This window comes from Pristis pectinata, chromosome 30 (assembly GCF_009764475.1).
Source record: "Pristis pectinata isolate sPriPec2 chromosome 30, sPriPec2.1.pri, whole genome shotgun sequence".
Lineage (NCBI taxonomy): Eukaryota > Metazoa > Chordata > Chondrichthyes > Rhinopristiformes > Pristidae > Pristis > Pristis pectinata.
In genome coordinates, this window is record NC_067434.1 from 23,173,914 (window position 1) to 23,185,948 (window position 12,035).

The window sequence follows — 12,035 nt, forward strand, 5'->3', positions numbered from 1 at the left end:
GGTGGGATTGATTGAACTGAGGTTACTCTCTTTGGAACAAAGGCTGAGAGGCATTGAGTTGTGTCAGGTTACGGGAGGCTGGGATTGTGTAAACAGAAAACACCTTTGGTACTGAGGTCAGAAACAAGGGGACATGGATATGAAGTGGTTAGTAGAAGTTTAGAGAGGGGTGGTCGGAGAGTTGTTGCTTAGAACTCACTGCCTTAGAGGCTGATAGGAGGCAGAAACCCCATCGCATTTAAAAATTGCTTGAATAAGTGCATTCAGGACCATGACCACAGGTCTATAGACCAAGTGCTGGGAAGTGGGATTAGTTTAAATCACCAGCCTGGATGCATTGAGTTAAATGGCTCTTGCTGTGCTGTGAATGTTTGAGTCTCTAATTCCATCATACTGCTATGGGACGGTGTCTAGTACGATGGCAAAACTCTGATAATCTGGCACATTCAGGATCTTGGTGCCGGATTGGCAGATTGTCCAGACTATTGGATTATATTAGCCACATTATTTTCTTAATTCACTTCTTTAGCCGTTGCATAGTATTATAATAACTTTGCCAGCAAACCTGATAAGTTTAATGGGAGCGTGGGGAACAGGATTCTGATCAGTGTAAAGGGAAGAGGGGAACCGTGGCCCCCCGATTCGGAAGAGAGCGCAGGAAACATCACCTGGTGAGCCGGATGCCACATCAGTGGGATTTCCAAATGGTGGGTTAGCGAATTATCAGAGTTTTACTGACGTTGCCAACTTTTACCAAATTTGAAAGGAATCTGATTGCCACAGTTGATTATGTACTGTAGGGTTAAGGGTCCAGGGTGTGCTTTCTGTCTGGTGATTTTTTTAAAACTTCTTCATCCAGTCAACAATATTAAAAATGGTGCAATGCACAATCTGCCTGAGGAACTCAGTGGGTTGAGCAGCATCTGTGGGAGGAAAGGAATTGTTGACATTTTGGGTCGAAACCCTGCATCAGCAGTCCTTTTTGGAACTCGCTGGCGGAGAGGCTGATAGGAGGAAGAAACCCCATCACATTTAAAAATTGCTTGGATGAGTGTGTGCAGGACCATAACTGCGTTGCTATAAACCAAGTGCTGGGAAGTGGCAGTGAAACATCGACAATCCCTCCCCCACAGATGCTGCTCGACATGCTGAGTTTCTCCAGCAGATTGTTGCTCCAGATTTGAGCATCTGCAGTCTCTTGTGTCTCCATATTAAAAGTGGTGCTCTGTCATCCTTTCAATATTTAAGAATTGCATTGTAATATTATTCAAATCAGACTTGTAGTTTTATTAATATATTGGCTATGGATGTTGGTGGAAAGACCAAGGTTTATCCCCATCCCTGATTGTCCTTGGAAAGGTGACGGCAAACCACTTTCTTAAAGCATGTCAGACCTTCTGGTGAGGGTGCTCCCGCAGTGCGGTTAGACAGGGAGTTCCAGGATTGAAGCCCAGCAATGATAAGGGACTGGTGATATAATTCCAAGTCAGGGTATTGATTGAGAATTGATTTTGCTCTGTATTTTTCATTCAGTAAAAGAAAATGTGTTGACTCTTTGTTTACAGGGGGCTGGGACAGACGAGCAGTGTCTGATTGAGATCCTGGCTTCTCGCTCAAATTCTGAAATCCATGAAATCAATAAGGTGTACAAAGCAGGTGAGGAGTGACCCATATTCTGCACAGCTACAGCCCTTCTGCCAGAGGTGGTGTTAAACTTCACTTGCAGTCATGGTGAATCATTCTTTGGGGTTGGATTGTGCTCTAATTTCTGGGGCATTTCTTGAGAGTGACTCATTTCTGTTCCCCAAGCCCCCCATCTCCAAGCAGTCTGGGGCTCGAGCCCCCCACCACTGACCCTCCATCTCCCCCCACTCCTTCAATCACCTGGGCTCCAGTCCTGCCACCTGCTTGCCTCTTATCCGATTGCCAAGCTTCCCTGATCGTTGACCTCACTCCAGCCCGTGACTTCTGGCTCTCGCTTATCCAAGAGGATGCGTGAAAATATTAAATATTAGCTTAGTTTATCATTATTGTCTCGTGTACTGAGATACAGTGAAAAGCTTTGTTTTGCATGCCATCCAGACAGATCATGCCATATGTAAGTACATCAAGGTAGTAAAAAAAAATGTTGAATATAGTGTAGCAGCTACAGAGGAAGTGCAGTGCAGGTAATTGGTTTATTATTGTCACATGTACAGTGAAAAGCTGTGCTTTGCATGCCATCCACACAGATCTTTTTTTTTATAAGATAAGATATCTTTAATAGTTACATGTACATGGAAACACGCAGTGAAATATATCTTTTGCGTAGAATGTTCTGGGGGCAGCCCACAAGTGTCGCCACGCTTCCGGCGCCAACATAGCATGCCCACAACTTCCTATCCTGTACATCTTTGGAATGTGGGAGGAAACCAGAGCACCCGGAGGAAACCCAAAACATAAGTTGGGTCAGTACAAAGGGAAAAGCAATAACAGAATGCAGAATATAGTGTCACGGGTGCTGATGAACAAATAAAATGCAAGGGCCACGATGAGGTAGATTGGGAGATCAAGACGTCCTCTTGACCGAATGAGAGGTCTGTTGAAGAGTCTAATAACAATGGGATAGAAGCTGTCCTTGAGCCTGGTGGTACGTGTTTTAGCTGCATCAGAGGGTTATCCTGGAATGAAAGCCAAATAACATAAAGTCTTGGTGAATTCCCTGGCCCACTTTGAGGATTCTTCCTTTGGGTATTCATAATAACTTTAAAATGTGTGCCTGCACCCGCCCCAAAACACTCCCTGCAATACTGGTTGATGACTGAGACCTGGAAGCAAATTTTCTCTTGCTAAGCAAACAGACTGGTGTCCTCCCCTGATGCTTGCTCATTGCTTGGATCCATGTTGTCCGTCTCCACACAACCATGACATCACCTCCACCTCCTCCCACATCTTCCCACTACGACACTACAAAGGGGACTACACAGATGGTAATGGAATAAATTACTACATCCTCACAGTCTAACAAAGCCATTAACTACAGAACTAAATCTGCTGCTCAGATGCCTGTGTGGTTGCGGGGGGTTCAGGAGTAAGACGGTCATCCCGTGTAAAGATCTGAACGGATTCTGATAGAATCGTAGAGAAGTGACAGTTGGTCCGTTGACTTCAGGCTTGCTCTTTGCAAGAGCAATTCAGCCGGTCTCACTCTCCGTGGCCAAACAAAGTCTCTCCTTGGAAAATTTATCCAGTTCCCTTGCGAGTGTTATGACTGAACCTGCCTCCACTTCCCACCGGACAGTACGTTCCCCACCGGACAGTACGTTCCCCATCCTAACCACAAGCAGTGTTTAAAATTTCTCCTCCTGTCACTGTTGGTTCTTTTGCATTGATTATGTAGTCCAGCTCCAATCTAATTTTAGTGGATGAACTCCCTTATACTGGTAGCTAGGCTGGCACTCTCATTAATTACAAAATATTAATAAAAAATCTCCAATTTTAAAGAGGCTCAAACAATAAACTGTTGGAAATAAATCAAAATGAAATGTAAAACCAAATCTTCCTGTCGGTTTTGACCGTGCATTCTGGTCCAGTCACTCACAGGATGTCAGGCCCAATACAAAGCCCTTCTCAGGACAATAAGGAACTGGGGAATGAGATTGTTCTTTTGGAATTGATGGACTGGTCAAAGTCGAGTTTATTGTCATGTGCACAAGTCCATGTGTGCACAGGTACAATGAAAAACACTTGCAGCAGCATCACAGGCACGTGGCATCAGATAAGCAGAATTCAGAAGGAAAAACGTAAATTAAACATAAATTATACACAATTTTTACAAGAAAGAACACAGAACAAAAAAAAAGTCCATTTTAGGGCAAAGTGGTCATGGTGTTGTTTAACTGTCGTGATTAAGGTTTTGTCGGTTGGTTCAAGAACCAAATGGTTGAAGGGAAGTTGCTGTTCCTGAACCAGGTGGTGTGGGACTTCAGGCTTCTGTACCTCCTGCCCGATGGAAGCTGTGAGAAGATGGCATGGCCCGGATGATGGGGATCTTTGATGATGGATGTTGCCTTCCTGAGGCAGCGCCTCCTGTAGATGCTACTAGTGGTGGGGAGGGATGTGCCTGTGATTTATTGAGCAGTGTCTACTACTCTCTGCAGCTTCTTGCATTCCTGCACATTTCAAATTGCCATACCAGACTGTGATGCAACCAGACAGGATACTTTCAACAGTACATCTGTAGAAGTTTGTTAGAATGATTTGTTCTCCTTCTACGTCATAAAGAGTAAGACACTTGTACGATCCAGTGCCATATATTTAACGTTGAACACCATGATTGTTATTGCAGAATTTAAGAAGACTTTGGAGCAGGATATTAAGAGTGACACATCTGGACACTTTGAGCGGCTGCTGGTCTCCCTGGTTCAGGTAAGTGTGGAGGGTCGGGAAGCAGATCTGTCCCTGCTTTGATTCCTGGGTGCATTGGTCCTTGAGGCTAATCTACAATAACAGCTTCTATTTTGGGAAAGCCTTTAATATTATAATGCATTGATCACAAGCTGATACTGAGCCTCATAAAGGGGCATTAAAGCAAGTGTTGAGATGGTGCATTTTAAAGGATGTAAGGAGTTGGGGATTTAGAGGTGGGTTTCCAGAGCTTGGGGCTTTGACAGCTGAAGGTCAGACTGCCAATGGGTTGAGCAATTAAATTTGGATGTTACCATAAAGAGGCATTAATTAGAGGAACGCGGAGGTCTGAGAAGGTTGAGGCTGGGGGATTTGGAGGTGGGGAAGAGTGGCACCATGCAGGATTTGTAAACAAGGCTGAGAATTCTAAAACTGAGCCTTTCTATACCAGTGTAAGTCAGTTAGCAGTGGTGGGGGCAGAGGATAAGTGGGTTGGTGTGAGTTAGAGCACAAGCAGCAGAATTATGGATAACTACAGGATAGAGATTAAAGCTCGTTTACTTTTTACGTGTGCGTTTGTAAAATCCCAGCATCTCTGACAAGGAGAGGTATTTCAAACCCTGTAACGTCGAGAGTTAAACAGTGGGCACAGCGCAGGAGGGAATAAGGAGAACAGGAAAGAAGCGGACTCGAGTCTCAGCTAGATTTTGTGGAGATAAATTGGGTACACAGAGAGAAGGATAAAGGGGAAGCTTCTGAAATCAGGGAGGAAGGGAGGGAGATGAGAGTAAGGTGGCGAGGAGAGCAAACCTCAGAAGTGGGTGTAAAACGTTTCAGAACTTCAATTGTGGAAATACTTGCACAAAACGCATCAAACGTTATTGGGAAAATCTCAACTGTCTCTCCGTGGAGAGATCAAGGTATTTGTTCTATGCTTGGAGCTACTCTGTGATTATTTTGAGATTAAGTGTAGAATGAAATTTTCAAGAATGTTGCCAGGACCCGAGGGACCGAGCTGCAGAGAGAGGTTGAGCAGGCTAGGACTTTATTCATTGGAGCAAGGGAGAATGAGGGATGTAAAGAGAGGTTTATAACATCATGAGGGGCATAGATAGGGAGAATGCGCACAGTCTTTTCCCCAGGGCTGGGGAATCCAGAACTAGAGGGCATAGGTTTAAGGTGAGAAGGGGGAAATTTAATAGGAACTTCAGGGGCAACGTTTTCACCCAGAGGGTGGTCCGTATATGGAACAAGCTGCCAGAGGAAGTGGTTGAGGTAGGTACATTAACAACATTTAAAAGACACTTCGGCAGGTACATGGATAGGAAAGGTTAGAGGGATATGGGCCAAAAACGGACAAATGGAACTAGCTTAAAGAGGAGTCTTGGTCAGCACAGACCAGTTGGGCTGAAGGGCCTGTTTCCGTGCTGTATGACTATTGATTGAGCCCACTGAGTTTTTATTGGAGGAAGCATTAAGTAACGGTGTTTCCCACCGTTGGAAGCCAGAAAGATGACTCTCGCTGGAGCTGTCTATTTCATGTGCACAAACCAAGGGCAACACAGTGTTCTTGATCACTGATCCTTCTTTCCTCCTGGTTTCCAGGGCAATCGAGATGAAAGCCAAAACGTGGATATAACGCTGGTTAAAAAGGATGCACAAGTAAGTCAATGTTTTCTGGTCACTGTCGCCTTGCTGATTGTTGTGGAGAAAGTAGTGGTGCTCAGGGCAGCCAGTGCTTCTTCAAGTGCCCTCTGTCATTCCATGTGTATGATGTTCAAAGACATTTCCCTCATTCCCTACCTCAACCTCCTGTTCAAAAATGTCAACTAGCTTTGGGCAGCAGGTCCTATCTTTTCTAAACCTTTCTCTGATCGGCTAAGAATTGTTAATGTGTTAGTTGTGGAGAATTGTCAATTGTCCACATGAATGATAGAAAAATGGGAGGCTATGTGGGAGGGAAGGGTTAGGTAGATCTTGGAGCAGGATAAACTGTCGGCACAACATCGTGGGCTGAAGGGCCTGTACTGTAATGTTCTAGTCACTCTGTCCTTAATTACAGATTCTGTTTGCTTGGCTTTTTCAATGCAATGTGTCATAGATCTTATTGATTTAGTCAGCTGGTTGAGTTGCTGCAAGTCAGCTTCAATTGTTGCTATAAACAAACTGCTATTAGTCCTGATGAAGGGTCTTGACCCGAAACATCGACTGTCCATTTGCCTCCACAGATGGTGCCTGACCCGCTGAGTTCCTCCAGCACTTTGTGTGTTGCTATAGGAACTCAGCGGGTCAGGTGGCATCTGTGGAGGCAAAGGGATGGTCGATGTTTCAGGTCGAGATGCAGCATCAGGACTGAGTGTGCAGAGGCAAGATGGCCGGTATAAAGAGGTGAGGGTGGGAAGTGGGGCAAGTGATTGGTGGAACAAGGTGAGGGGGGAGGTGATGGTGCCAGGAGGGGAGGGGGCGGATTTGGGAATCAGTGGGCGATAGGTAGAGACGGACAAGGAGAGAGAAAGAAAAGGAGCAGATGGAGCCAGGTGAGGGGAGAGGTAGAGACAGAGGCTGGAAGGTGATAAGTGGAGACACAAGAGGCTGCAGATGCTGGAAGGTGATGTGGAACCAGTAAGGGAGGGATGATGGACAGATTGAACCAGTGGGAGGAGGTTTTCAGAGGTCGTCTCCCATCCAGGTTTTGACCAGGCCGGAGTCTGCTGGGTACTTACAAGGACCACCGCAAACACTGACCTGTTGCTCCTCACTAGTAGCTTCACCCATTGACAGACTTGCCCAGGTTAATGTGGCACTCCGCATGGAAGTCAGCCTTGTCTATGGTAGACCATAAGATATAGGAGCAGAATCAGGTCATTCAGCCCATCAAGTCTGCTCCACCATTCGATCGTGGCTGATTTTTTTTCATCCCCATTCTCTCGCCTTCTCCACATAACCCTTAACCCCCTTACCCATCAGGAACCTATCAATCTCTGCAGATTGTTTGACCACAAGATTAGGCCATTCGGCACATCGAGTCTGCTCCACCATTCAATCGTGGCTGATTTTTTTTTTAAGCCCCATTCTCTTGCCTTCTCCCTGTAACCCTTAACCCCTTTACCAATCAAGAACCTATCAGTCTCTGCCTTAAGTTCACCGAATGACTTGGCCTCCACAGTCCTCTGTGGCAACGAATTCCACAGATTCACCATCCTTCTGAAGAAATTCCTCCTCATCTCAGTTTTAAAAGGGCATCCCTTTATTCTGAGGCTGTGCCCTCAAATCCTATATATTGGCAGTATTCCAAAGAGGCCCCATCACATTGGAAGTGGTCTTGTCTTAATGTAGAACCTGTGGCTGTTTTGAATTTTTCCATTAAACGCTATCATATTATGGTCACTATTGGTGGATGAATTTTTGGACTGCAGAGGGAGCAGTAGGTTACAGGAATGTGGAGCTGAAGACTACGATCAGATTAGCCATGACTTTACCGAGTGGCAGCGCAAACTCAAGGAGCCTTGTGGCTAATCCTAGTCCTATTTCTAATGTGTTCCGAATAACAAATGAGCTGCAGTGAGGGTCTGAGTCCCTGAGATGCAAACATGTTATAATGTGATCATCATTAAATAGCAGATCCTTGGAGGTGTCCAAGAACATTGCTGCAAGAAATGAGCCCGTCACATTTTAGGCAGATCAAGGCAAAAAAAATGATAAAACTTACGTTTTTTTTAATGTTAAATTTCCCAGCTGACATTGAGGCATAGAAACTTTGTTTATCGGTAAGTACTTTGCGTTTTTCAGATAGAAAGCCCATAGAAACCTATTTGGAATGCAGCCAATATGTTATGCAGATATTTTTGGCTGCTATTACTGCGTTTGCTGCATCCTGAAGCTCGTTCTAATACCGGTGAACTTATTGCAGTGGTGAGACTGTTTTTGGCCTGAATAATTTATGCCAACTCAGAACTATCCAAGTGCCCTACAGTGTTCACGAAAACATCATAATGCAGTGAGCAGGAGACACGAGAGAGACGGCAGATATTAGAATCTGGAGCAAAAATACAAAGTGCTGGAGGAACTCAGCGGGTCAGGCAGCATCTGTGGAGAGAAATGGACAGTCGACGTTTTGGGTTGAGCCCCTGCATCTGGACAGAAGGAGTAGAGGGGAGATGATTTTAGTTGAAAGGGGTGAGGGGCAGGAGCTGGCAAGCTCCAGGTGAGGAGAGGTGCTGGGCAGATGGAGGAGGGCAGAGTGGGAATAGTGACGGAGGCTGGGAAGTGATAGGTGGAGCCGACAACAGGCTGAAGATGATGGTTTCTGAAGGTGGAGTATGGAACCAAATAAGGGAGGTGGGGAGGGCAGATGGGAACAGTGGCGGGGAGGGGACCCAGTGGGAGGGGTGGGGTGGGTGATGAGCAGATGGAGAAGGGGAAAGAAACAGGGTGATAGGGTCTGGGAGGGTGAGCAGCCTCAGCTACGGCTCAACTGATGGTGCACTTGTAGCTCAGGAGCAGCTGAATGCATTCTGTTCCAAACTGTTTAATGCACTGATCATTGCAAAACAAAAACACAGCTCCAGGAAGATTTGTTCATCTGACAATATAAGGGTAGCAGCAACTTGTATTTATATGGACCCAAGGTGCTTCACAGGAATACTGTCAAATAAAATTGGACACCTGACACAGAAAAGACAAATGATCAAAAGTCAAGGTTTTATCAAATGTTTAAGAGGATAGAAGGAGAGTCATGAACTCTGAATCCAAGGATACTGAGACCCAGAACCACTCCAGAGACTTGAGCACAAAAATCTCTGCTGGCGTTCCAATGTAGCACTGAGATCACAAGACAAAGAAGCAAAAGTAGGCCGTTCAGCCCATCGAGTCTTCTCCACTACCTCACCATGAGCTAAACTATTCTCCCATCTAGCCCCAATTCCCGGCCTTTTCCCTATATCCCTTGATAGCTTGACTAATTAGGTACCTATCAATCTCTTCCTTAAACACCTCCAATGATCGGACCTCCACAGCTGTACGTGGCAACGAATTCCGTAAATCCACGACCCTCTGGCGAAAGAAATTTCTCCTCATTTCTGTTTTAATAATGGGAGTGCACTGCTGTCTTTTGTGACGTTAAGTGCTTCACTTGGGTTAAAAGATTCCATGGCACCATTTAGAATTAGAGCAGAGGTATTGTATTACCTGTACCTTGGTCAATATTTATCACATTATTTGATGATTATCACATTGTGGTTTGCAGGACTTTGCTGTGCATAGAATTGACTGCTGCATTTCCTGCATCTCGATGACGGTAAAATGCATTGAGGTGTTCGGAAAGGGACATAAGCATTGTAGTCTTTCTTCAAAATGAGGTCTCGCGCTTTCTGGAGAGTGAGGCAAGCCTCCTGAGTCGGAGCAAGCCTTGGAACAGGAAGAGCAGCAGCGTCTGCAGGCAGACACTCCCTCCCGAGGAATTGCATCAGTCTTCAGATCTGGGCCGCACTGCAGAAAAGCCCAGCAGAAACCTGGCCTTGGCCCAACCCCCAGTTTTTGTTCTGCATCAGGAGGGATCCAGAAACTGCCACCTTGCCTGACGGGCCCAGTTAAAAGTGCCCCGTTTATTGTTAAAGCCAGGAAGCATTCATTTAAAACACCGTTTGCAGCTGGCACAACCTGGAGTTCCAGTATAGAATGTCAATCTCAATATTGTCACCCTAAATATCCACACCCCAAACAATCAGATGTGTGATCCTGATTGGTAGAAGCTTTTACTTCTTGGCAATAGGATTGAATGCATTCATTAATGAGTGGATATATCCAAGATTGCTCCAAGCTATACTTGCACATTTTAAAGAGTTAGTGTGTTTTTTTTCAGATAAATATTTCTCATTGTTACATATGCAGGCAGTGCTTTTTACCCCTGCTAAACCATTGCATAGAAATCGATTGCAAGTCGAGAGTGTGTCACCTTGCTGCTGTTTTGAGAGATTAGTTTGAGTAAATGATAATCACAGGTTTAAAACCAACAGTGTACCTGTCTGTTGTATTCCCTGCCCCATTATTGCCCATCACCAGCTGCTCTGAATTGGGTGCAGTTATGCAGTTGTGTCAACCACATTGGGGTGGGCTGTCTTGGGTTAAGGTTGACAGATGTCCCCCACAGGTGCAAGCCAAACTTGTTGGATTCATATCTGTGTCTATCAAACATACCGACTTCAATGAAAACTGGCTTGTAGTCTCCCAACTTCCCCTTTCTGAATGATTAGCTCCTTGGTTTTGGTGACGTTGAGCGAAAGTCTGTTGCTGCAACATCACTCAACTGGTCACTTTCTGACATCCATCAGGTTCCTGAACTGCCCTGCATAACCCCAACCCCACCTCAGCAACGGAACACTGTGGACCACCTCTTGCACTGCCGTGGACTTGTTTCTAATTTGTATTTTTGCACTAATATCTTGTTTTGTACCATGTTTTTCTTCACCTGTATTATTTAAGCATAATTTATGTTCTGTGTGTTGTCTGAACCTTCATGATGCTGCTGCAAGCAAGATTGTAGTTGTTTCTGTACCTCACTGTACTGGGGCATATGCCAATTAACTCAACTCAGCTTGACTTGACCCCTCTCCCTCCAAGTAATTGAATTGGAGTTGGTTTATTATTGTCACATGTACCGAGGTACAGTGAAAAACTTGTCTTGCATACCGTTCACACAGATCAATTCATTACACAGTGCATTCAGGTAGCACAAGGTAAAACAATAACAGAATGCAGAATAAGTGTAACAGCTACAGAGAAAGTGCAGTGCAGGTAGACAATAAGGTGCAAGGTCATAATGAGGTAGATTGTGAGGTCAAGAGTCCATCTTAGCGTACTAGGGAACCGTTCAATAGTTATATAACAGCGGGGTAGAAGCTGTCCTTGAGCCTGGTGGTATGAGCTTTCAGGCTTTTGTATCTTCTGCCCGATGGGAGGGGGAAGAAGAGAGAATGTCCGGGGTGGGTGGGGTCTTTGATTATGTTGGCTGCTTTACCAAGGCAGTGAGAAGTGTAGACAGAGTCCATGGAGGGGAGGCTCGTTTCTGTGATACGCTCAGCTGTGTCCACAACTCTCTGCAGTTTCTTGCGGTCATTGGCAGAGCAGTTGCTGTACCAAGCCGTGATGCATCTGGACAGGATGCTTTCTATGGTGCATCGATAAAAATTGATGAGGGTTGACAGGGACATGCTGAATTTCTTTAGCCTCCTGAGGAAGCAGAGGCGCTGGTGAGCTTTCTTGGCCGTGACATTTACGTGGCTGGACCAGCACAGGCTATTGGTGATGTCATGATCAATAACAAAACTCACCAATAAGTGTTGATGCTTGTTCTCTGAACTTCATTTCATTCTAATGGTGAAGAGGTTTATCGCTATGGAAGGCCCAATCTGTTTTGCATTCCTTTCTCTCAGGACCTGTATAATGCAGGAGAAGGACGTATGGGAACAGACGAGTCGAAGTTTAATGCTATCCTCTGCTCAAGGAATAGATCCCATCTGAAAGCAGGTAAGAGACTTCATCAACAAGTATAGACAATGAAAGGTCCTGTGAAAAGTAACTTCCATTGTATTTTTGCACTGAAGTCTTGTTTTGCACAGTATTTTTCTTCACTGTCTTAAATAATTCATGTA

At 45.1% G+C, this 12,035-nt stretch overlaps 1 protein-coding gene across 1 annotated transcript in view; it reads left to right on the forward strand.

The window, feature by feature from the left end:
• The window catches only part of LOC127584651 (annexin A4-like), a 95,214-nt gene that overhangs the window by 68,326 nt on the left and 14,853 nt on the right, over positions 1–12,035 (forward strand). The window contains exons 8-11 of the mRNA XM_052041494.1: positions 1,566–1,656; positions 4,328–4,407; positions 5,992–6,048; positions 11,817–11,910. Coding sequence (XP_051897454.1) covers positions 1,566–1,656; positions 4,328–4,407; positions 5,992–6,048; positions 11,817–11,910 — 322 coding nt within the window. The remainder of the gene's footprint in view (positions 1–1,565; positions 1,657–4,327; positions 4,408–5,991; positions 6,049–11,816; positions 11,911–12,035) is intronic.